Consider the following 27,298-nt stretch of genomic DNA (forward strand, 5'->3'; position numbering starts at 1 on the left):
ATACATTATATCTTTAAAAAAACAAAAACAACTATATAATTTCAAACCCCTTGTATAGTGGTTTTTAATCAGACCTTTTCTACTCTTTAGATTCATATACATCATTCCAAATAAGCATATTATTGGAGACTTATCAAAGCTGGTGTGGTGCAGTTTCACCTTAATTAACATGACATGGTTATAAAGAGGAAAAGAGGTGGTTTTAAAATCTTTAAACAGCCTTAAGCCAGTTCCCAGATCTGCAGGAATGGGAGAGGTAGAAGCATGACCTTCCAAAAAAAAAAAAAAAAAAAAATCTATCCATGACTACTCGAGGGCAAAGCAGAGTTCCCTTTATTTAGCAAATCCCTGTCACCTTTCCTCTCTGATCTATAGAGATAGAAATAGACATTTCTGTCTTGCTAAAGGCTGCACAAAAGTAGGATCATTTTAACTTTGACAACCTCACTGCAGGGTTCAACCACAGTGAGTTTGTTTATATCAGGCGGGGTCGGATTTTGCTTGTTTGATTCACCAACAGGAAATTATGTCTTTGCCATTTTCTGTGTACTTATATATACACAGTTAGTCTATTTCACCACTAAAAATAGCCTAATTTAGCATGCTGGTTTAAAAACATACTGACTTTACATTTTTGTCTTTAATTAATTTTGCTATCTTTTTAGTAAACTTTTAGCACGTAGATTGCAAAACTGTCAGCTTGCCTGGTGAATTTGCCAATACATTTTTACTAAAAAAATACTATAAGAGGTGTCACTCATTTTTTATTTGTAATAGGTGTTGTACTTTGGCCAACAGTTTGTTTTAGGGTTAAAATGTGGTTTGTGGGCACCTGGGTAGCCTAATATTTAGGATGCCCACCACATTACTGCAACATTCAACTAGGGACCTTTGACCATGTCATACCCTGTCAGATGTTTCTTAACTTTCCTAACTGGCAAATAAAGAAAAAAAGAAAGAGTTTTGGCCGGTAGTTATACTCTGTGCTGGTTTTCTAGACATAGATTAAGCCTCTTCTTTGACTAAAATAAATATCAGCGAAAATATCTACTGAAAACTTTCCCCATTCTACTACAAGAATAGACTTAATCCTTCTCCAAGAAACCAGCCCTGTGTGTTATATCAAATAAGAAAAACACACAGCAACAGTTGTGTTTACGTACACTAACAACACAGCAGATATACAGTATGTACAGAGTTGTTAGATGCTGTAAAGGAGACCATTCTGTCCACTGAACAGAATTAAGGCAATTTCACAAGTCCTGGTATGAGGGCGACTACTGCGCAGTATAGCCTCAGATTTAATGTTTTCATTTTGATACAAAAATATTATATATTATTTATAATTCAAGCTCGGTAATGTTAAAAATCTTGCAGCTCATATCTGAATCCTCACGGTATTATTATATATTATTTGTGTTTAATTTAAACATTTCAAGACTGAAGCCTATATTTGTACAAGGCATTACATCTTGTACAGTAAATATGTTTTAGGCTATTTTTGATACGATTATTCCAATAAAACAATGAAGGGGTTTTTAAGTTTCTAATTAACAATGGTGAAAACCTATTCTATGAATATTACATGGAATTTAAATAAATACTTAAAAAAAAAAAAAAAAATCTGTTATGCAGCCAATTTGGAAATTTTAATAAAACGTCCCTCTTAGTAACTGGTGCTTACAGATAATGTCCCTATGAGAAACAAATTAGCTTGAAATGTATTTTCCATCTGATTTATATGCATTATACAGCAAGTATTTTGTTTAGGAGAAAATAGAGAATACATAAATCTATTTTTAACTGCTTGCAGTCATCAGGGTCCACAATACATAATGGATAACCTTCCCTCTGCTAAACATGAGTACTTAAGTCATCCCATTATACAGGCTTTAGCCCGTTATCTATACTGTATATATTAGAACAGGAACGAATGGTCTTTTGCTGGTTTTACTAACAGTACTTAACACTGAAGACAGCACAGTATGTTCATGGTCTGTGTTGCTTGGTTTCATCCCAGTGCCTCTAATTATCATCATTATCATTAAAATGAAAACTTACTGAATAGCTGGTCTTGGGTAGCTACACCGTATAATGACATACAATAGAAAAAAGTGTTGCAGACTGCATGAAACGTGCCTTGGCTAAGATACATAAAACAACAACATCTTAATACCCTTATCACACCAAGTATGTGTTTGCTGCAGGGAACGTTTGAGACATACAGTACAGTACAGTAAGTTAGGAATCATCATCGTCATGCATAAATGAAAAGCTCTTTTTCTCTGCTCAGTTCAGCAGTGTACCATATAGTTGTGCCTTGGTCAAACTGTCCTTCCTCGTCAGCCCTGTGCTGCCAAATTTTTGGTATCTTGGAGAGGTCTTCTTTGGGAGTGCAGGGCCAACACTGAGAGCAGAGCTAGAACTCGGGCGAGGCCGCACGCTCGGCCTGGGGCTGGGATAGTGCTGGAGACTTGAGGCTTCTAGGGAGCTTTGGTGTAAGGACTCAGCCGAGCTGTCTGCACTCAGATTCACATAGTCCTTCTTGGCACTGCTCGCCACTGTCGGTCCCCCACTGCTCTCCTTCTCCTTAGAGCTCCCTGAGGGGAACAGACTGCACTCAGAGTCCTGACTGTCTTCCTTGGCTCTGTACAGCACAGAGGTTTTCTCCTGCTTGCGATGCTCCACTGGAGGATGTTTGGGACTGCAGCTAGGCGAAGGGGGACCCACAGCGAAACACTGGTCCAGCACCTGGCTGTGGAAGACGTCATCTCCTTCTTGGAAGCTGCTGTAGAGAGACCCCTTAACCTTACCAGAGGGGCCCATGGCAAAATGGCGCTCCGAGAAACTGTACGGAGAGACCCGCCCTGTGATGTTACGATAAGATGAGAATGTGTTGATGTCTTCCACGCTGAGCTGTCTCCAGCGGCTGTTCAAGTCGTCCTCAGTGACCTGGATGTCACCTCTGCTGTCCAGAGCTCCACCACGTGCCTGGCCTAACCTGGTTGTGGACCCCATGCTGTGAGAGGATGCCAGGCGAGGGGCACTGGAGTGGTATGGCTCACTGAAGCATGAAGCCGTCCTTGTGTACGCTGGTGAGGTGCCCTTCTGCGGACTCCTGGGCATCATCATGTGCTGGATGCTATGGGACTTGGGGAAGCTTGGGCTGTCTTTATCATAAGAGGACATGCTTTTGCGCTCGTACTCCCCACTGCCACCATCTTGCCAGTTCATATAGAGACCTTGGTGGGAAGAGGATAAGGTGCTGCTGGTAGTGGGCCCACACCCACCACTAATTCCACCCTTCTCATCCGATGCAAGGCTGAAACTAGAGTAGGAACTAGAGGCTGGGAGGCTGCCAGTGCCAAAGTCATCGTGGTGCTGGAAGGAGGATGGGGGCTCATGGTGGGAGAAACTTCCAGAGTGGTAGGCCTCCTCGTCTGGGTTGCTGTCAGTGGAGTTCTGGCCGTGGAACTGAAGCAGCCCGTTGCCATGGAGGTCGATGCTCTGTCTGCGCTCTGTGTCTTGCCAGCGTTCGGGGCAATAGAGGGCCGTGTCGCTGCAATATAAGTCAGAGTTCTTGTATGCGATGCGGCGGTGCAGGTGATCAGTGCTTCCTGTTCCTGTTAGAAAGTCTCCATCCTGCGGCAGCGGGCTGGGCGAGCGTGTCACAGGGCAACTGCTTCCTGGTTCAGGCTTCTCCAGGACCTTGGCAATTATGGATGTGGGCACTGCGTCAGGGTAGTTGGAGTGACAAATGCCCATGGTGGCTCCACTACCCCAATTATGTTTCTCCATGTGGGAACTGATGCGTTCCTGGAAATCCTGTGGCAGCTGGCACACAGAGAAACAAAAGAAAGCTTGATTAAGATAGGATTTATCTATTTATTTATTGTCAGAGCTGCTGTTTTTCAGATTAAGCTAGATAAGAACTCAACAGTCTTTTGTAAATTATTTCAAAAAACAACTTAATCTTTATTTTTTATGTCTGCACTATAAGCATTTTTAGTGCTGTTCCTTTTAGGACTTTAATCTATAGTACTGGTTTAGAAAATAATTCATTCTCACAAAGCACACACAGTCCAGACCAGTTCATGTATCTCAGGAGAACTGCCACTCAAATTCTGAAATACGACATTGATTTATTTATTCATTTATTTATTTATTTGTCTGTTTTGTTCCCAATACAGTCACATGTTCCTTTTACCACAAATATTTCTGTTGTGTATCTACAATTTGTCATTATGTAAAGATGAGCAAACATACAGTAGAATAATTAATAATAATAATGATTCATTATATTGCTCACATATCTATATTTTACTTATATTTCTGAGACGTAACATTCACAAACATTCACAGTCCTGCTCTGCCGTTTGTTTGTCGGTCTCTGTCTTTTCCTCTCTGGCCATCTCTCTCACTCACGCAGACAGACACATAATCTGCTTGATTGGCTCATGTTTGAGAAAACTGCTCCAGTCAATTACAGACTGGTTCTTTGTGCCTATTAAAGCTGGTCAGGGTCAGTAGGAACCATTCCTGCCACACTGAGCTCTCTCTCTCATTCTCCATTTCTTTATCCTTTCATCTTTCTCCTCTTGCTCCACTGCCTTCTCAACCAAAAAGCCCTCATTCCCTCTCTCACTGTCTTTTTCTCAGTGTCTCTTTCTTCTGTCTACCATCAAACACATATCAGTTCCACAGGGAACGGCTTAGATTCAAATTAAACCAGTGCTCCGGGTCTCCAGCTGGGAATAGAAAAAAAGATAAAATACTGACTTGGCTTTGTTAAGAAATAGAAGCTCGCCTTGGCATAAAATAACCTGCATCTTTTAAGTCGAGGCTATTTTTAGCAGCCACTGCCTGTCCCTGAGGGAATAGAGATGGAAAGTAGGTGAGGCTGTGGGGGGAACACAAGATAATATACAGTTTATACAGTGTGTGCTCCAAGTAAGCTAGCTCAGCATTAGCTGCTATCTGAGGCACATCTTAATTAACAGCGACACAGTTCTGTAGTTTTAATCCACGTGACAGCATACAAATCGACAGGTCTTGTTCCATTTACTGATAGAAGTGGTTTAATAGCTTATGATGGTACTGATACTCGCTTTTTTAGCCCTTCTAGCAATTCTCTGCCCCTCTTTGTAAGTTATTAGTTTCAAATATTTGCCAATAATTAAACTCAACATTTAGAAGAGCTTTTCACTTCTTTTCACATTTTCTAACTTTTTTTTAATTTAAAGTGATACTATTTAACTTTTGAAAGAAGAGAAAACATTATTCCTCTTACAAACTAATGATAGCAACTTAAAACTGATATTGTTGTGTAATAATAGACATGACTGAGTCAGTGTGCTGACTTCATGACTATTTGCTGTGTTTGTAGCATTTATTGTCATCCCACAATTATCATTTGTGGCCACAGTGGCTGCTGTTTAGCAAAAGTTACACTTTAGGCTGGTTTGGTTTACCTTTATTCCTTGGCCTCATTTCCATTGCTGTTTTTGCAATGTATTTTTTGTATTTTTCTGAATCAGTTGTCAGCTCAGGGTTTCATTCATTCATTATGTGCTGCCAGGATCCAGACAAATGGCACTTGAGACAGCAGACCTTCATCAGTCTGACTGAGGAGGCTACCCAGTCTCCCATTAAAATGTGTAATAGTTAAATTGGTTCACAGCACAAAACATTAGTTAGTCTCACAATAATGGCCCTAAATTTGAGATGCCTGCGTTTTTTGTTGTTGTTTATTTTGTTTGTTTTTTGGTCTATTGTTTTCGATCAGCCTGGATCCACATCACATGACTGTCATGATTGTCAATTTGAAAATCAAGCTTCAAATTCTGAATTTCAAATAATCTCTGCAGCACTCTAAAATCACTCTAATGGCTCTACACTATGAGATGCCTATGTTTCTTTTTTTCCCCTTTTTGGTCTTTTCTTTTCAATGGTCTGTGTCCATTTCATGTGACTATCAAGCTTCTATTTGCAAAAACAAACAAAATGGCTGACATTCCTTTTATCCTCCCTGGAAAATGCAATATTTTAAGTATTAGATAGTTTCAGCAATAACAAATACATTTTGCACTGTAGGCCGACATAGCTATTGCACATTTCTATGTGAGACTGGGTTGGAAGAGGCCATGAGCACTATGACTCTGTCTAATTATGAAAACCACTCACCAAAGCTTCTAATGGGACACAACAGCAGAAACCACTCTTCATTACTGGAATAATATATGGATATTTTTCCGCCACATTAGCAAACTAATTATAAACAGCACAAGTTCTGTGATGAATACGAGGGAGCTTTAGCCCTGAAGCTCAGTAACACTCATGCATTGAGAAGTTTTATATTATTTTATTATTTTACCCAAGTGTTTATATTCCCCAAAGTAAGGTAACATACAGGCACTAGTATCTACATCTAGCCCTGGATCTTTGTTAATTATTTCATTAATTTTTCTGGCCTTAAAGTCTTTATATAGGCAGATCAAGTCTAAGCACACTAGAAACATATGCATACTAGTTTGTGAAATACCTGCCATGAAAAATCATTGTTTTTAATTGTAGACTGTAAACTCTTCTTATATTGATAATATCCCCAAATTAAAAGAGAAAATACAGACATGGCCTGAGTATCATTAATGATAGCTACAACGCTGATCAAGCGGCTTAATTTTCATCTAATTTCAGCTAATATGGAGAAAGTAAAACACTAATAATGTAAACTTACAGTATTTTTAAATAAAATATTTGCAATTAAAGTATTTTCCACTTCAATTGATTTAAAATCCAAACTCAGCAACATTTTTTGTCGCAGCACTCATTGATGCAGCTGTAGCAGCACTGCTGGGGAGCTCACCTCAGACATCTTATGTGCTCTGTAGTGAGACTTGGAGCACTGCAGCAGCTGGGCTGCCAGGTTGCAGTCTTTCCTGTACAGGTCCTGAAAAAGGCAGAAAGATTATCCATCACTACATTCATGCTTTGAAATCTTGTTCATTTTGGCAGCCTGATGTTTCCTGCAAGCCTCCGACCAAGAGGTTTTGTGAGTTCAAACACCCTCCGGGAAAAATCTGTAACTGTAAATCTGTAATTTACAACCGTATTTTGTGGTTTAATTATTTTGTTATTATGGGGGACTTGGGTGGAAATTCTGTGGAACAATAGCAATAATATGTCTAAAAATAAAAGATATAAATTTACTATTTATGAGGTATGTATTAATTAATTATTGCTCATTGGGACACAAAACAAGAAGACTGGCATTACTATGATAACCATCCTTTAATTATGAGACATTTCTAAATGAATATACTGTTATGTACATTATAGAAAGTATAATAAATAAAAGGTCTGCTGGAAAAATTGGGATAAGAAGCCTACTGGATAGCATAATCCATTGATTTAGTGTCCCATCAAAAGGAAAGGAACAAATTCATCAATTAAAGCGGGTAAAGTTTAATTAGTATTTCACCTGGACTATGCTTTTTCAGTCTGTTGACATCAGGGGTTTGCGGGATCTTAATAACTCCACTGAACTTTTTCATTGGTAATTTATCTTCTATCTGGCAGGTACAGTTTTGCTATTAGAGTTGAAACAGTATGGTTACTTATCTGCACCTTCCAGCCAAGGAAGCCTGTGCAGCATTATTTATCTCTTTCTCTGTGCTTTCTTTCTACAATGGATTGTTTTTAGATTTTTACTTAAGTTCAGACCAGAGTGAAGCAGGTCTACTGGTGCAGTAGATGCTCAGTTTTGTTGTTTTCTGTGTGTCTGTGCATGCATGTGTTTGTGTTGGCAGTAAGCTGGTTTTCACTGTCTTTCTTTTCTTTTCTCCCCTCTGTGAAATCCGTCCACTTATAAAGGTCAGTTGTTGCTGCTCTCTAGCCTCCCTTTGCCTCTATAACACCACAGCCCTGACAATGCTACCCATGACATCAAAGCTTTTTCTCTGACAGTTCCAACCCCCCCACCACCATCAGTTAACAGTGACTGCTTCTTGAAACGCTTGATTTCTTTTCATTTCGTCGCCAGGGCACATTCAGAGCTCCCTGTAGTTTTTGTGGATGGTTCAAAAAGATCTCTGAGACCTTGGTGATGTCTTACTTAACATGAGTTGTGCAGTGTGTTTCTCTGAGGAATGTCAGCCCGCAGCTTTGTGTTTCCAGCTGGTGGCGGACCAGCATTTGTGAGGTCTCCCGATGAGGTCACATCATGCTGTATATATTTCAAATGAGGGCAAAATCTCAAGGGATGCAATATGGCATCCCTGTCTCACCTCTGAATGTGTGAATAGATGTAATACATTTTATTCAATATCATATACTACCGGTCAAAAGTTTTAGAACACCCCAATTTTTCCAGTTTTTTATTGAAAAAATGTTTTCAAGGTTACCATCTTGGTCTTTTTTCCTAAGGTAGTTCTGGCATAGTTTGGACTTATGTTTTGGGTCATTATCTTGCTGTAGGATGAACCAACTACGTGCATACCAGAGGGTACTGCATGGTGCTGCAGAACGCTGTGGTAGCCGACCCTGGATCCAGAAAAACAGCCCCAGACCATCATGCTTCCTCCTCCATATTTGACAGTTAATGTCACACACTGAGGAACTATCCTTTAGCCTTCTCGACGGCGTACAAAACTCCTGCGTGATGAACAGAATATTTTACATTTTCATTCATCAGCTTATCATGCAAGCTGTTGACTCTCAGAAACTTGTCTTCTGACTCTGTTGTGGCTTTTGGTCTGCCAGACTTCTTCCTTTCAGAGTTTCCCACAGTTTCTGAGTGAAACTGTACTCACTGACACCTTGACTTTCTTCGCAATTTCTCTGTAGGAAAGACCTACATTTTTAAGTGTTTTGTATTTTCAGTTTTGGGTAACCTTACCTTTTTTTTTTTTTTTTTTTTACCTCTGGCAGTTCACCACTTACCTTTGTACCATTTCAAGCTATTCATTGGACTTGAACTGCTTAAATTTCAATAAAAAACTGGAAAAATTGGGGTGTTGTAAAACTTTTGACCGGTAGTGTATGTGTTTTTCCTGTCACATCTAAAGCATGATATTTTCTTTATCCCATGTTTTAAGCAGTAATGCCCGCCTTGCTGCTGGCTCTGATGGGACAAATTCTCTTCCCTCTCAAAATGGACCTTGACTCCAATCAGCCTGGCCTGATCTGGAGGGATTGTCAAAATACTCTATAGCTCAAGAGTGCTAAAAAATTACCATTGACCAGAGAGAAAAAATCTAACCTGACTTGGAGCCCCCAGTAGAGATACCAGTAAGATCACTTCAAAGAAAGAGAGGCACCGAATTGCCACATGCCCCTGAGCTCAGATCCATGCAGCCTCAGCTCCAACTTCTGGCTGCCCAGAGGAGACCCATTGATTTCAGTATAATCACTATAAAACACCCAGTGGCTTAGAGTTAATTCCTCTATCTGTTGTGGCTCCTTGAAGCACAAATATCCCGGATGTTGCAGAGATACAGTAGATGTGAAACTTTTAGCAAGGGTGGCTTCATAGAGGAGGATGCTAAAGTGACAGGAGAAAGTGTTTCCATAATAACATGCAGCTTTTTTTCGTCATTTCAGTCTCCCAAGTCAGCCATTGTATCTGTGCTAACAAGGTTGGATTACTGACCAGGCAAAGAAGGAAACCGCCTCAAGGCCCCAGATCTCTGTGGCTCTGAATGCCCCAGGCTACTCTTTAATTTGTGGGTCTGCAGGCAAAAAATAATTTGAGTATGTCCTTAAGTCACCAAAAATGTTGAATGTGTTACAGTAATCTTGCTGTAGGTATATGCACAGCGCTGACAGGGATGTCAGTGGGAGCTCATAGTGCAAGATGTGGCCCCAATTACTCACATTGTCCTCTCTGAGTTTATTGATGGTGATCTTCGCCTCCATTAGGTGGTTGTTGAGGACAATGATCTCCCGGCTGAGGGCCCTCTTTTCCTCTTCATTGTGCTGGGACTGCAGTGCAGGAGAAAGAATCGACAAGGGAGCCATAGTAGAGGTAGACAGAGTAGATAATAAGAAAAAAAGGACAGGAAGTACAGGGTGAGATGGAAGAGTTGAGATAAAAAGAGAGAGAAGGGTGAGCCAGTGTTGGAGGAGCAACAGAGGAAAAATAAGAAGATAGAAGAGGGGGAGAAAAATGAGAGGAAGAGAGCCGTAAGTCACTATCAGTCTGAAAACCCTGTGCCAGCAGAGAGGTCTTAATTAAAAGAAGATTACACTTGCCAGAGCTCATATCATATCAATTACTCTGGGACAAAGAAAAAGAAAAATAGATGAGGAGAGAAAGAGAAAAATAAAGAGGGTGAGAGAGAGAAAGACAAATGAAACTCTGGTTCCATTTTCAGTGATTACTGTTAAAGAAATGCAAAGTGACTGCTGGAGTGACACTATAGGCTCCACTGACAGCAGAGCCTAATGATGGTGATGGTGCCGTTGGTTGAATGGTGACTCTGTCTGCCCTTTTATCTTGACAGCAATTTTCCAGATTGTCCTGCAATTTGGCACGGCAGTCATGGCGCCCCAAGGATGTTCCCTAATGATTTTACTTGATCCTGGCCAAAACACGAAACATCAAAATCTCACTACGGTGGGCTTGTGCTCTAAGATGGGAGAGGACAACCATAACCTGCAAGGAGAGATCACATGATAGCCGAGCTAGCACTTCTGCTTGCAAGCTGTTTACTATTGACTGAAACACTGTGCGAGCTGATACATTGTGTCATGTTAAGTCTTGAGTTTGTTGGGTCATCTCATCTCATCCTTACATGATGAGTTGTAATTATCATTGCAGCCTCTAGGGGCCAGTAGGGGGTTTTGTTAGAAAAATAGAAATTGCGTTTTCATTTTCTCATTCTCTCTCTCTGTCACACACAAACAAACAAATACGCACACACACACACACACACACACACACACACACACACACACACACACACACACACACACACACACACACACACACACACACACACAGGTAATTGTGAAACCTGCCACACAGCACCGACTGACAAATGATGCCGCTCTGGGTACTTGCTTGGCCTCTTCTAATCTCTCAATGGCGGTGATTGTTTTGAAATACAGAGGTGCAGAGCCAATCTAATAGGTGGCAATTAATGTCAGTTTAAGCAATAGGCCAGCATTGATATTCAAATCCAATCCTGTTAGGGTCTCATTAATCAGCTGTCAAGACATGTAGCTCCCTCGCACTCTTTCTCCAGCTCATTACTCTGGATTTCTATTTGTATTGTTTTGACGTTGACTGTGCGGATGGCCACATAGAGCATTTTAAATCTCAAATCCATTATTGCTCCGTGTTGTGTCGGTGAATTTTTAATGAATGAAAGACTTAGCTTTTGATATGTGTGTAATGTATTATTGCGGTTTTTATTCTTATGGCTACTGGAGTGACATAAACTATTAAAAACCTTTAAAACATGTGCACCGCTGTCTTAGATGAATAATGGAAAATAAACCCACTCAAGGAAAAGAAAACTATTCTTATATTAGGGTAATGTATGTACATAATGACAACACTATGGATCAATATTTTAATCTTTGAGCAGTCACATAGGAACCCACAGAAAGGCTATTGGTCAGTTTAAAGCAAATTTCAGCTTTTGACAATGCATTCTCTTTCTTTGATGTAATAGATCTTACATAGTAACATACAGTGGTGTAAGACAACCACTCCATTAAAAGTAAAACTAAACTAAATATCTTACATAAACTTGCATTAACTGATTTTTTGGTCATTTGGGGACAACACAACTAGCTCCAAACAGTGACTAGTTAGCACTGTATAAAGCTGTTATAGAAAATTAGCCATTTGCAAAACATTTCCTATTTCAGTTGTGTTTCTGTCCAATATTCAAACTCATAACTATTTTTTTTTGTCTCCACTAACTCCAGAAAGAAACATCCAGTTCTTTAGCTGCAGCTACTTCACTATGTTCACCAGCTAGCTGCTAACTTTGTCTCTGTGCCATTTAGTGCTGGACACCTAGCGTACATTTGGTTTATCAGAGCTTTCTCACTGAAAACAGCAGCCTCTTGTGTCTGAGAACAACACTGATGGAAATGGTGACAGTGAATTAAAAGAGGAAAAAGTTGCGGCCCATAAGGCAAAAACAATAGGTCAGTAGAACAGACCTATTAGCAGAAATATTTAATTTTCCCTCACTTTAGCTGCTGACTTAGTTAACTTTTATAAACCTGCACATTTCTTGATCTTCTTACATAGTGATGCAGTTGGACATGAGAAAGGCAAAATTAGAGGAAAAATTGCAAATAGTCTACCTATAGCTAAAAATATACAGAGCGCAATCTTAATAGGCTTGGTATGATGAACATGATCTTGTACTGTATTTTGGAGAAAGGGAGGAAGTGTGATTTTAATTACAGTGTTATGGCCAGTGGAGGCTGTGCACACTGATTTTTTCTATCTCCTTGAGTCACACTGTGTTGGATACACAAGCTGTCACTAAGATGTTCTTATCAGTTGGTGCTACACATATAAAGAGAGCAGCATCAAGGAAAATTAATATGCAAATTATATCTTAAGGAGATTGACCCAGCAGAGGAGGCAGGATATTGTCTCTTACCAAATGGTTACTAAGAAACTTGCTCTCTGCTCGTTTTTCTTTTGACAACTGATGTATGCAAGTTTCTTCAAAGCAAAAAGGTAACCATGTGAACCCACATTAAAGTCAGCTAATAAAGGACCTCTCCTCTATTATGCAGGTACGTATATAATGAGAAAAAAAAACCTTGTAGAGCTTGTTTCAATTATTGATCTGGAGAATTTGTTGAATTGAGTGCACAGTGTCAGTGTTTTTCAAGACACACCAATTTGTTTCACATATTCTGCCTCTTCACTGGACAACAAATGAAGCTTAAATCTCATGAGACGCAATTACTGAAGACTGCGGTTCACTGAGGAAAGCAGAAAACTACACTCAGTTACAACAAATTAGATTTTCTAACCTCATTAAAGAGGATTTTCAAATCAAGACAACAAAGATAACCACTATTCTGCACAAAGCTGATTTTAAACCTGTTTTCAGAAACTACAGAAGTTTCTAAAATCGACAATGGAGACAAGAGAGATTCTCTGGAAGACTCAAAGTGATTACTCTCCAGATCAACTCTTTGTGTGAAACCAATATTCACAGCTGCACTGAGCCTCAGTTTGTACCTTGTGTGTGATACATCTTCATTTTCTAACACAGTACGTTTTTTTGGGAATATAACAACAAAATATGCTCCCGGCCGCAGGTTTCTGTGACTACTTTGATTCCCAACCACACTGAATTTATTACATGAAACTGTCATATTGCATTAAATTATTTTCTATTCTGCCTGTGGCACCATCATATGTTTAGTTTTTAAATGGTAAAATGTCATTATTAAATAGATATCAGCTGCACTAACAATTACTGCTGATATTGCCATGCATGATGAACTATGCAGCTAAAATGCACTGATCCTGAAACAACTCATATTGATCATCTTAATGTTTGTTTGTTTTTTTAAAGGGGCTTGGACAAGAAATAACTGATCAGAAACCCCAGAGATTAGACTGCGCCTCTATGCTTCATAAATAATTCTGATTGATTCTGACAGGCAATAGATTAATAGATCTGTACACCAAGAACAAAGGGATACCACTTGGTAGATACTGCAACTAGGAGTCATTTTTCATCATTGATTACTCTATTGATTAAACCTTCAATTGAGCAATTACTTATTAAGACCGTAAATATAAAAAATAATGACAGAATGCCCATAATATGGTATTAAAGGTCCAGAGTGATGTCTTAGAATTGCATTTTTCCCCCTTGACCAGCTAATCAAATAAGCAGACCTCAATGTACAGTAAAATAAAATTGAGATCCTTTCACTGGAATAAGTTGCCAACTTTCCAGTTTACACCTCAGATTTAAGATTCAACACTCAGTGCAGGGCAAAGGGGAGACTGAGAGAGTTTTTGTTGGATGAAGCAAAGAGAATTTTTATAAAGGTAAATCAGTGGCTGTGGATGTCCAACAGAGCAAAAGACCACACGTCAACATATGGGGTGATATGTGTGTGTTTTAATGCTTTATGCTATTCTTTCATTGCTTCTTAGTGTTCTGTTTCCAGCTTTAAAGCAGGAAGATCTCCAAAAAGACCCTAAATGTTTAAAGTCATCTTTCAATTTTTGAGTTAACATAATGCTGGACCATTTTTCATGAATGTTTAAAAGTGATTCACAGCACGGCACACAGCACTTTCTGATGAAGTGGACATTATTCTTATTAGCAGGGCAGTCAATGAGTAAGACCTTGATTTCCTGCAAGTTCCAGGGCAGTAGTTAGTTAGCTGACCCTGCCAGAGACTTCTTATACTGTATATAAATAAGTCTTGCAAGAAAGACATAATATTTGCATGTATTTTGTATTTCTAATTAAAATTATGACTAGTTAATTACAGTGTACGTTGATTGGGAGCATCTTTAAAGTCTGATCTATTCAGTTGAACAGTCTGTAATTTTTGTTTGGGTACCACAAACAAAAATCTTACCTGACTAACAATTGTATGCAAGTTTTTATTTTCTGCTCGCATCAGCACTTTCTCAGGGGAGGCTGAAAGATGAATTTGAACTCTAACTACACAGTGTCACAGGCACCAAGCCATAACTAGTTCAACGCTGGCCAGTGGCGGCTGGTGACAAAAATGTTTGGGGGGGCGCAGTTTGATGGTTGGTGGTCCTAGGGTTAGTGTCAAATAAGCCGTTGCACCACTTCATACCGCAGCAAAAAAATAAAAATAAGAAAGAAAAACTAATCTAAAAACAACACAACACATTATAATGTCCCCTGGTTTGTCCCAGTATGGTATCTCTTACCCACAGAGAGAGAAATAAAAAAATATAACCAGACATGATAAAATGCCCATTTCACTCACATCACCTAAAGTTACCAGCAGTTAAAGCAGAGTTACCAATAAGGTAATATGCTTAAAAAGAGACACCACCTATATTTTAGTTATTGTGTCTTCAGTCCTGATTTCACTGTAATCTGTTAGTTGTTGCAATACCTAAACATGACAATAGATGGCGCATTAAGCACTATACACTGCTGTGATTAAGCATCATTTATTTAACTTATTTTAATAATGAAATGTACCCCAAATCTACTGTAATAGTCAAAATTACTTCCATCATTTCTTATCCTGCATTTATGCATTTTAGTTTTTTACACTTCATAGTTATGTCTTTTATAAAGTATTTTTTAACACTTTACAATATTAATAACAGCAATGCAGCTCCTACCTGATCTTTTATGTCCTGTTGGAGCTGCTGGATGCAGCCACTGACTGAATCTATGTTCCTCTTCTGGAGCTTGGCATAGCAGAGGTCTACATGTGGCCAGATGTGGTGAAACAGCTGCAGAAAGAGCTCAGCAATGCTAAGTCTTCTAAAAACAACTTAGCTCCATGCTATTGTCTCGATGGCTGCAGCTTTCTGTTTGATTTTTTTCAGAGAGATGTTTTAGGTCTCGTTCCCCTGTCGTTGTCCACAACGCTTCGGTGCTGACACTTTGAAACAGCAAACAGATTAAGCAATAAAAGGAATAACTCACACTGCATCCAGCTAGCCAGGTCCGTTTGTCAGCAGCAGGAGATACTCTCAGCTCCTCCATCACCTGCTGCTGCTTTATCCTCTTTCTCTCTTCTAGTTAAAGTCTTGTGAAATTATGTTTTTGTAGAGAAATTACAAAATAATCTTCTTCAATTTCCGCGGCTCCACTTTAACGTCATCTCCTGAATCTACCGTCAGCAGGAGTTTGGGTGACAGCAGCTGACAGGAGGGCGTGAATGACAGCCGGAACTGTCCAATCACAGTAGATTAAAAAACATGAAACAACAACAATTCGCTGCCAATAAAAGTGGGCGTGTCCGGGGCGCACTGAGCTGCGCCCCGTGGGAAACGTGACGCAGGCCAATGAGAGAGCAGCCTCAGGTCATGTGCTTGTCAAAAGTTTGAGGGCTTGCATTGACTCCCATTAGTCCGGCGCCCCGCATACAGGAAGTACATATAGAAATTAATAAAATACAATTTGGAATCGATTTATAATGAATGCTGACAGGTGCTGAGAGACTAACAGGCGCATTTTACAAGCAAATACTTTTTATTTCATAATGATTTAGCATTATCTAATTAATTTATATTTAATATGTTTAAGTAGACTTTCTCTAGATTATTGGATGGGGCGGCTCCCCAGCGCCCCGCATTGACCAGCCGCCACTGACGCTGGCACTGCTATATATATTTTTCAGCAAGGTGATTTTCTTTTAGGACAGATGAAGTTTGTCTGTTTATCTAACTGCAGATCAAAACGTAGATACTAACCCTCTCGATCCCACTACTCGAGTGTCATCACAATGTGTGTATGTCAATTATTCCAGGTGTTGATCTCTTATGTTGCTCTTTATAAAATAGTTTCATTCTTTGCTGCTTTTCAGTTGACCTTGCCAGTTCAGGCCTCTCAGAACTTTTAATTACGTGTCTGATTTGATTGGAGCTGCCTTTATCACAGCCTGCCTGCCCAGGCTGTCTTCTACAAAGGAACATATTCCCCCCTTGAAATGCCATTGCATGACATGACATCAAAAGAAATGGCAATCCCAATGAGGCCTGCCTCTAAAAAAAACCAAAAAAAAAACCCATACTGTCTCTTGCCATGAAGACCGATTTGCTACACTGAGACTCTTTGCTCGACAGACAATCCCTTTGAAAAGCCAACAGTTTTCAAAATCATTTTCACATGACTAGAATACACTGCAGTCTGTGTACCGTATGGGGCTGTGTGAGAGGAGAGATCCATGATGGGAAGACATTTTGGACTCTTCATGTCTTCATGGCATGACAAAGTGTGGCAGCATAGCTGAGCCCATGCATTGCACATGATCTCGAACGCACCCCGATGGCCGGTTAGCCTATACTAGAGCAGAGGCCCGTATTTAAGACGGCCCTCTCTCTCACTCTCCAGCTTCTGTATCACTTCCGGGTAAGAGGTCGGTCTTCCTCTCCGCTACAGCGTGTGTGCGCGCTGCGGCACCTGTTGCTCCTGAGCTCTCCTTTGGCATGGTAAGTGTCCGTGTTCAGGCAGCTAATGCTAGTGTGGTCATAGGAAATGCTGATGTCCGGGTCTGTCGCGCTCCTCTTCCTGCCTGTATGAGTGTGTGTGTGTGAGCCTCCATTTCTGCTAGAGGTATGTTTGTTTCTCCCGCAACCGTATCATTTTCAGTTTAATTGAATAGTGCTAACAGTATTTTTTTGATCAGGTGGAACCACAGATCGGACTGCTGCTGCTTTGTCTCGACTCTTTTTGCCAGCTCACCTTTCGCTTTGCCTGCTTGCTGTTGCTCTGTCTGCTGCTTTGCTGCTGCTCCGCTGTGTTGCCTGCTAGGGCGGCGTTTTGATTGCGGCCTTCTCTCGACGATGAAATGTACCCCAAATCATTGCGGCCTTCTCTTAATAATGAAATGTACCCCAAATCAACTGTAATAGTCAAAATTACTTCCATCATTTCTTATCCTGCATCTATGCATTTTAGTTTTTTACACTTCATAGTTATGTCTTTTATAAAGTATTTTTTAACACTTTACAATATTAATAACAGCAATGCAGCTCCTACCTGATCTTTTATGTCCTGTTGGAGCTGCTGGATGCAGCCACTGACTGAATCTATGTTCCTCTTCTGGAGCTTGGCATAGCAGAGGTCTACATGTGGCCAGATGTGGTGAAACAGCTGCAGAAAGAGCTCAGCAATGCTAAGTCTGCTAAAAACAACTTAGCTCCATGCTATTGTCTCGATGGCTGCAGCTTTCTGTTTGATTCTTTTCAGAGATGTTTTAGGTCTCGTTCCCCTGTCGTTGTCCCCCCCCCCCCTCCCCCCCCGCTCCCTGGTGATGGTTACTAGTGTGTCTGGGTGACCCTTTTTCTATTTAGTTATTTTGGGTGAACTACTCCCCGTCCACTAACACTTATCCATCCGCTAAGCCTCTGACACAGACTAGTTTCCTTTCCCTGTTGTGAGTGACGTTGACCATTTTATTGTTGTAAAAGATTGTAATAAAATAAACTATTTTTATACCTTGAACCACGTCTCAAAGCCGAGTGAATAGAGCGAACCTGTGTGTCTACTCACTTGTGGGTCAATATTCATACAACTGGCTGCTGGTTCACTAATAATTAGTTTTCTTCCATTAGTGTGTGCTGGGCGGACTAGCCCCATGGGTCAGATGAGATTACATCTCCTTTTATCAGGATACTGTTAGTCATATGGCTGGACCACACTGTCATGCAGGCTCATCTCGTGCACTGATTCTGCCCAATAAGTTCTAAAGCGGAGGCTGTGAGGGGTAAACCGCTCAGGGAACCTCTCAACCTGATGTGATTGGACAGCTGTTGCTGAGGTGACCAGAACAGCAGTTAGCTATAATAGTTTTCTAACAGGGTTAAATGGCAGGTAAGACCAATTACTTTAGACATTGATTGCACTCCCTGTCTTTGATCATGTAATTGCTTTGAGAGAGATGAGTGGTTCTGCTGCTAAACAGGTGTGTTCAAATCAATAATAGTAGATTTCTCATTTCTTAGACAAAAAACAGAGTGAGAAAGAGCAGACATAGAACATGTCATCATCACACTTAAATCATGCAAGTATACGACCATAGTTTAACGTTATGTAATTTATTATGATCACTGTATTTAACAATCTGAAGCTTGTGTGGTTAGCGATATTTTGTCTCCCTGTCTTTCAGCTTTAAACTCCAGTCTGGCACTTTCCCAGTTGTACTCTCTTTCAACAGAGGCCAAGGCCTCTCAGCGTGGCTCCAAACACTTAGTGCATTCATTGATTTATATATGAGTGGATACCGATTAAATTACATCACATCCATTAGCCAAACACTTTTGTCTAGAAGAACTTACAATAAAATTTGGGATGTGATTGCAAACATGCTCAACGTGTCTGCTTACATAGTACATGTACATAGTTGCCAAGTGGGCAATTATGTTGAGTGTTTATTCTTGTGCATACTCTGTTAGGTGACTGGCAGTTGAAGCACTCCTAAGGTTTGCATGGCAACAAAGTATCACACCACTGGTCCATTAGAGCAGTGGTTCTCAAACTGGGGTCAGGGAGGACCCCTGAGGGACCACAGTTGGGCAGGTTCCAGGGGGTCCCCAGCAAAAAGGGGAATCATTTATTTTCTCGAGAATTCCATCCATAAGTAACACAACAGAATGTGTGACTATTGGTCATGGGTTTCATGACACTCATGGTTGGAGGGCAAAAGCAGTCTCCTTCTGCAAGTTCCACAAGGATCTGCCTATGACATTTTTACCCAAACCTAACTGTCTCACTCCTCATGGCTAAACCTAACCAACCTAAACAACAAAGGTGTGAGTAGTAGTCAGTAAGAGGAAGAAGAAGGTATTGCAGGTGGAAAAATAGATGCCTTTTGAAGTTGTACATGCGTGTACAATGCAACCCTGTTCTCCTAGAAATTAAATTCATGCAGGATTTTGATACTGGAGATTGGGGTTTGCAGATATGGTCATTAAAAATATTGCCATCCTATCTGTATAAATAAAATAGTCTGCACAGATAAAAATGTGTATATAGGGAAGTTCAACTACAACCCCGATTGAGTATTTCAGTAAGAAATATTAATTCACCAAGACTAAATTTCACCTGCATGCGCTGCTAATGGTGAGCTAAAGCTAAAGATTGTAAAACCTGATAATACTGTACAGTTGGGAGTTTAAATCTGTCCACTTTCAGATTCTGGTTCAATTTTGAATTAATTCAGCAACTATGGTGTAGTGTTTTGTTCCCAATTACAACAATTCTGTAATGGCTACAGCTCTGATTTTCATCTCTCTATACATGTAGCCATTCACCCCAAACAAACAGAAAACACCAATCCTCAGTGACAATGTTTTAATAATTAAAAACAGATGGATGCACTTCTTAGTGTAGAGTGCAAAGTGTAGAGGAGATGAAACAGTTGCTGTCAAGACAACAACTTTTTCTTTGTTCAACAAGTGGGAAAAGTAGAGAATAGTTTCATACAAAAGCCAAGTGATGGTTTCCTAGTAACTACAGGACTTCATATACTCGAATAAATGGCTCCAGGTTGAGCTTCGAGTCATAAGCTATTTAGCTCTCTCTGTGTGTGTACGTGCACAAGTATGCAGTTGAGTTCACAAATCCCTGCCACATTCATACATCTTTTATGAGAGTCTTAGTGAGAACTCTGTGGTTCCCACAGATGCCATTAGGATTCTGCACTCCTTGTTAATATCAATACAAACAACCTCAGTGGTCAGGCAATGAAAGCTGAGAGAGAGAGGCTGAAAATGTAGTCGCACAGTAGTGATGCCTGTATGAGCCCTAAAGGTTGGAGAAGCTAGGATGCCCACATAAATCTGCAGTCACATCCTTTGTCTATATAAAACTAGAAATACCAGGAAAAGAAAAACACTCACTCATCAGAAAACTGTACAGAAAGTGTCACAAGTAAAAGCACTCAATATGAAGAATTATAATTGATGCATTAATGTGTAAGCAGCATTTTAATTGTGTAGCTGGTAGAAGTGGAAATTATTTTAACTGCTTTGTTGTATGTTGTTGGATATTTTAATCCTTGACAATGCATTTTATATATATATATGATTTTTTATAAGCTCATAATATAAGTATTTGTTTACAAAGTAGCTACAACTTTCAGTAAAGTAAACATTGTTTTGACGGTTATTTCTGTAGAGTCAGAGTCAAATCATTAAGTGCAGTGAAATGTGATGCCAGCTGATTGAAATAAGCACAATTGAACTAATTAAACTTTAAATAAATGCTAAACCAAAGGCCACTATTTGAGAAATAACATGTGGAATTCATAATGATTCATGAGTCCAATGAATCATAATGAGAGAAAAGGGTTTCTTTTGAAGGTGAAACAAGCTTAATTAAACACCAGTTTCTCCCTTTAACACATTAACATGTTTGTCCTTAAACTGAGAGGAGAACAGGAGAAAAGTGTAGTTGTAATAGCAGTTTTCAGATGTAAACATGTGGAAATGTTTTTGTATTTAAGATTTAGATGTTGTGTTGCAAGAAAATATGATTTTAGCTGTATTTGCACTACAGATAACATTTTGAATGATGTGATAGTTTCGATGGTTAAAACAGCAAAAACACTGCAGCATGACTCTCTTACCGTCCTGTGCATCTTGTCCTCCAAATCCTGGTTGATCCTCTGAAGAGCTGCATAGCTACTCTGGATCCTGAGGGAACAGAAACAATTGTGTGCCGTTAAAATGCAAATTACGACATATGACACGACTAAAGAGTGCTTTACTGTTCATAAACCTAAATGAACGGCAGTAAGCTCCCCATAAATTCAGACAGAGAATGAAATAAATTATACTATCAGGGCCCTGACGGAGGCTCTCAGAGGGGATTTGCAGGAAATTCTAAGTACTGACTCCGATTTGAAGATCACTCAGGATATAAATCTGCTGAGCTAAAACACTGTAAAAAGGTTTGATGATATGTTTAAGTCCTGAAGCAGGAGTTACCAAGAGAAAAAAATGTTATTGTAAAAAAGTTTAAGCCCTTAAATATTTTATGATAAACAAGCAGTGATGTAGCAATTACTCATTTAAAACGTGTCCTTTTCTTTCCTTTCTTCAAATTCCCCCTTTTGTTTTGGAGTCATATACTTCATCACTATTGCTGTTTGGTATGCTTTTAGTGCATTAGTAGGCTTAAAGTCCCCCTCCACCCAAAAATATATATTTCTTGGATGTTTGAGCTGCACTGTACAGAATGATGTACAGTATGTGCAGAATTTGACATTGGAAGGCTGTTTTCACATTAATTTGCTGAAAGTAGAACGTTTCTCTGTGCTCATTGAAAATCTGGTTTATGAGCATAATTTGTGACATCATAGACAGTTTGGAAGCCAATTGTGGTCCAATATTCAATGTACACATAAGTGTGATGTGGACATGTTAAGCCTCCAGTGCACAAACACTAAGACTAAGACTGGAGATTTCAGTAACAAGATAATCAGACACAAATTATTATTCAAAGGGGAGTGTTTTTATGTAGACTCCATCTTAAAACATGTCTAGAGGGGATCTTTAATGGAATAGGACCCAGACTTTCTCCTTGTTCATTTGTACCTGATATTTTATTACGTCACCTCTCAATTCAGTATCATTTTCACATTAGCTCTGGGCCCTAAGAGGTTGTTGATAAACCAGCATTCATGGCTCCATTAACCAGACAGATATATAGAGAGTGTGGGTAGGGGAGACAAAGAGCAAAGACACATCATGAAATAAAGACCTGAAAGAGATTTGAGTAGTGGAGATGAAAATGAAGGAGAGGCACAGGAGGAGAGTGGTTCACAGATTGATGGAGAGCAAACAACTGTGGTCAAATCTGCCATTATGAGCAGTTACACTGAGTGCTGTTACTCATTTGTGAGGAGCATAAAGAGGAGGGACTGTTGTTTTTTTATGTGAACCTGAACCCAAAGGCAGCACTTCCTTTCTTCAACAAGCTCTACAAATCAAACAGATGGTTAAAATTAGGCTAATGGCAGAGGCTGGGCTCTGCCAATCATGAAAAAAAAAGATGGTATTTGTGCACAGCCTGAGACGATCACACTCAGGGAGAGAAAGTCCCCAAGCACACACGAATCCCTCATGCATGCTGTCCAAGTTTACACATTTCTGGCCAGAGATGAGTTTCAAGTACTTTAACAGCATATTTATCACATTTTTTAATACCATGGCCACAGAGAACACTGTTCTCCCTGCCCAGAGGGTTTGTTTTATTTGCAGATAATCTCATTGCTCTGAGGTTATCATCATGATGCTAAATTAACAGTCATAGCTGGAAGGCTGGAAGTTTCAGCTGTAACAAGGCTACAGCTTCTTGAAAGAATAAATTAATACATATTCCAAATTTGTCAAAGATAGTACAAAACAATGTTGTTTTTAAAGAGCATATTGCCCCAAAGTATGAAGGAATACATTGCTGGCAAGAGGCCATGGTATAAGTGAGATGATTCACTCATACCATGCATGGTTGTGGTTTTGTTCTTGCTTATAGTAAAGTAAATAAGTAAAGGCTTGCATGAATTAAGTCAGTTTTGTAAAAAAAAAAAAATGAGTGAAAGTGAAAAAGTCCCACTCACTTCTGGTATTTATTGCTGCCATTTCAGTATAATTTATTTTCATGTGGTTTAAATGAGCCTAAAAAAAAAGTCATATATATACTTTGAATTTATAATAAATCACCAAACCACAGCAATGGGTAAATTGGTGCATGCAACTTACACAAGTGTGATGTGGAAACCAATATTCATTATAAGTGAGAATCTTTCTTCATCATATAAAGGGGTCACTTTAAAAACATCGGCATAATAACCATTCCTATATAGTTGAATCTGTGTATGTTACATGAAATGATAAACAAAAACCCTGCAGTCCTTTAGACAGGATTTATCACACAAGACCATCAAATAGCATCTGAAAATTAGGTGCGTTCACCAATTTTTATAATCTTCTGAATCCGACAATCAAACAGCCATGCCCCCTGTCTCAATCCCATTTTCAAATGTTTCTTTCTCTAATTTTTTCACATTTGTTACATTTTGTGTGTTCAAAAAAACTACCTTAAACATGTTTGTCATTGTTGTTCAAATTAGTATGTTTTCTCTTCATCTTGCTTGACTTTGGTGGTTGTTCAAGCAGTAGGTTTCTGACTGGTAACTGGACAATACAGCTGATACTGTAGACAGCACATGTACAAAAAGGCAACCAGCACACACACACACACACACACACACACACACACCTGCGTAGTTTCTCAGTGAATTTCTCCAGTTCCTCCTGGGCCCGGCGCAGCTCCGTCTCCAGGTACTGCCGAGTGGAGTCGAACTCTGTTTCCACCATCTCTAGTTTGTGGGTGGTGTAGGAGAGGCGCTTGCGAAGGTCATCCTTGTGGTCGTGGAAAGAGCTGAACAGGCAGCAGAGAGAGTTTAGAGGACAGGATTCATAAAGACAATGCTGACTGTACTTGCTTTGCTGTCAAAGTTTGTCAGATTCATAAAGTCGAGCACAGTTGGAGAGAAAAAACAGAGACAAGCAGATAAGGCAATAGAGTAAAAGTAAAGTTTGTGTGAGAGTGAAAAAGGATAAAATGAGAGTGTAATTAAGTTTGGAGTGAGATAAGTCCCAGGCAGAGGAAAGACAGTGAGGCCGGTGGGGAGGAGATGGATGGAGGAGGAATACTAATCATTTCCCATTCACAGGGTGGGAGCAGGGCTGGGAAAGGAGCTCCCATCGGTGTAATGGTGAATTCCATTACACAACCTCACTATGGAATCTCTTAAAGAATAGGAAAGATTTTGGCCCCCAGACACCGACCATGGGTGGAAGAAGGGGTGGAAATACAGAATGGACCAAGGCTTTGAGTGTGAGTAAGCTTTAAAGGAGAGAAGAGACAGAAAAAGAGAAAGAAAAAGCACAAGGGAGAGAGAATGAGTGAGAGGCCAGAATAGCAACGTTTCAACAACACACCAGACAGGGAGTAATATTTGGTTTGTGTGTGTGATGCTGGTTTGAGCACAAGGGGATGAAAACACGCCGACAAGATTGACGGAGGGAATGGATGTGGTAATGAAAGGCTGGAGATGGGGAGCAGGGGCAGTGCGTGCTCTGGTGGATTTAATATTTTGCCAGACTGATGGATACTTGGCTCACGGAGGAGTTTGATGGCTCAGTGCTGCCAACCAGCAGGCGCAATGAGAGCACCTCCAAGTTAACTGCAGCCTACAGCCTCAATTAGGAAACTGGCACTAAAGGAGGAAAAAACAATGCCCATAGAAAGACTTATAGACTGTGTTGTGTCAATACACGAGCGGGGCAATAGACTACCCTAATTGTGTGGGTTCTTGATTGAATATCTCTGCTAATGAGTGCAGTATACTAATGTGGGCAGCCACGCAACAATAAACTTATAATAGATTAACATTGTGCCTAACATTTTTAAAGGAATACTTCAACATTTAGGCGAAATATGCTTATTTTCTTTCTTCTTTTTTTCCTTTTTTTAAAAATTTTAAATTTTTTACAAGTGTGTGATGAGAAGATTGATACCACTCTCAAACTTGAGAGTGGTATCAGGGTTTTCATCTGACTAAGTATTTCCTAAAATGTTTAAATATTTCTTTAAGTATGGAGCAACAGTCAGGATTTCTTAGCTTGCTTAGCAGAGAGGCTGGAAGCAAGAGTAAACAGCTTAACAGCTCTGATTCTGTCTAAAGTAAAGAAATACACCTGCCTGCACCTCTAAAGCTCGCTAAATAACACAGTGCATTTGCTTTAACCCCTACAGATACAGACATATAGATGAGTCGTTCAAAGAGTTTATGCATCCAAAATGCTGAGGCTTGCAGGTTCAGCCCTCTCCGCTTCCCTGACATTACAACAAAACAAAATCTTTACAACCTCTCGGCTGTCTTAACAGCTGCAAGTAATGTTGTAAAATCACATGGCGAGGAGCCACAAAGCTATTGTAAGTACATGTGAAAATTGCTCTGGGCTGTTATGACTGAATAATGCTAGATTAATTAAGTCTGAGCACACAACCATTGATTTTTTTTAAGGGTATTAGGTTTTTGTTTGGCATCCAGAAGTGTAAGAGTATTGTTGGCAGGACACACTACAGCTTGGATGTAGATGTCAGCTGATACATGACAAGTGATATGACAGTGACTAATGGGAATGAATGAATGCCACATTATGTTTTGAATGGCATCGCAAATGAGAATCCATTTAGTCAAAATGAATGAAAGGGATTCCCCAAAAATGAAGCTGATGTTTAGAGTATAAAACACTCCTCAGACTGACTCATTTTACCTTCTTTTTTGATGTTTGCAACCATTTCTCTGGGTTTTAAGGGCAGTTTTGCCAATATATATCTTTTTCATATTTTTCTCTCTGCCTCGGCTCTCATGTGTGTATAGTCGTTGCCTCTGCTGCTGTCGCTGCTGCTGGTCGGCTGAATGTTGAAGCCAAGTTTGAACTCTAACCACAAACCAACAGTCAAAGCTCTAAGTCTTGCCTGGGGAGGCAGATAGGAGTTGGCTATCTGTGATGACCCTGGCAAGAGAGCAGAGAAAAAACAGCTTTGAAGTCCCACAGATTTAGCAGCACATTTAGTTCTGTTGACTCTGGAGAAAAACACAGATTTCTGTGTGCATCCAGAAAACGAGCAAATTTTGGTACGATGGAGCAGAACTGCGGGATCAATTAAATGAGTTTGGTAAACAAACGTAATGCAATACTTATTGCTCCTATAGCTGAACTTTGCACTTCCCATTGAATGGTCTGATAATCTATTTCATTTCATTTTCATTTTACATGCTAAAATATAACCAAAACTTGAATGAATGAAATTAAAGTTATAGAAATCTACAGCAATAAATGTAGAGTGCTTCATCACCTCAGCATGCTTTTTCATCATGAAAGTCTCTCTCTTGTTGGGAGCAATTGAATGGAGCCACTGCAAACTGCAGGACCCTATGGAATAGTGAGTTATTGACCAGCTGACCACATAGGTTATTCCTCAATAAATCAGTGTTATGATGAATGTGTGTGGGTTTCCATTTCCATCCTTTGCTGTTGCTCTGCAGTGCCTCCGCTTGAACCCTGGTCTCCTGTACCTTAACAGCTTAATAACCTGCCAGTGGCAAACATAACATGCCAAAACAAACCTTTCCAGTTCTACGTCACCCTTCATGCAGCCACAATTGATAAGTCTTGTTGACAGCAAAAATATGATGTTACAGGTCATTAACTGTCAAATCATTTCTGATAGAAATGGAAGATCTAGTGAGAGAGAGAAACAATTTAGCTCAACAAATATCTCCACTAACAATCACTGACTATAAGCAGGAGCGCAAACATTTCAGTGTGTCCATATATTTGCTTTCTGAAAAACACTGTCTTGTCCTTTAGAGCCAAGAAAGCATAAATCTATAAATACAAACAGGGGTTTTCAGCAGCATAACTTTTATCAGTCCCTGCAGAGTGGCAGGGTAGCAGGGTAGCAGTTCAACAACAAACTAGAATGAATATTTTGTGGCCTGCTGCATTTCTAATGGCACCACTAATTATTTTTAATCTTCTTTCAACACC

At 39.7% G+C, this 27,298-nt stretch overlaps 1 protein-coding gene across 1 annotated transcript in view; it reads right to left on the reverse strand.

Annotated features, from left to right (window-relative positions):
* Positions 1-2,289: 2,289 nt before the first annotated feature.
* Positions 2,290-27,298, reverse strand: part of LOC134001303 (brain-enriched guanylate kinase-associated protein) — a 40,612-nt gene continuing 15,603 nt past the window's right edge. The window contains exons 2-7 of the mRNA XM_062440866.1: positions 26,018-26,159; positions 23,952-24,113; positions 21,298-21,364; positions 9,874-9,981; positions 6,866-6,949; positions 2,290-3,834 (exon numbers count right to left, since the gene is read on the reverse strand). Of these exons, the coding sequence (XP_062296850.1) occupies positions 2,290-3,834; positions 6,866-6,949; positions 9,874-9,981; positions 21,298-21,364; positions 23,952-24,113; positions 26,018-26,159 (2,108 nt within the window). The remainder of the gene's footprint in view (positions 3,835-6,865; positions 6,950-9,873; positions 9,982-21,297; positions 21,365-23,951; positions 24,114-26,017; positions 26,160-27,298) is intronic.

Source organism: Scomber scombrus, chromosome 19 (assembly GCF_963691925.1).
Source record: "Scomber scombrus chromosome 19, fScoSco1.1, whole genome shotgun sequence".
Taxonomy (NCBI): domain Eukaryota; kingdom Metazoa; phylum Chordata; class Actinopteri; order Scombriformes; family Scombridae; genus Scomber; species Scomber scombrus.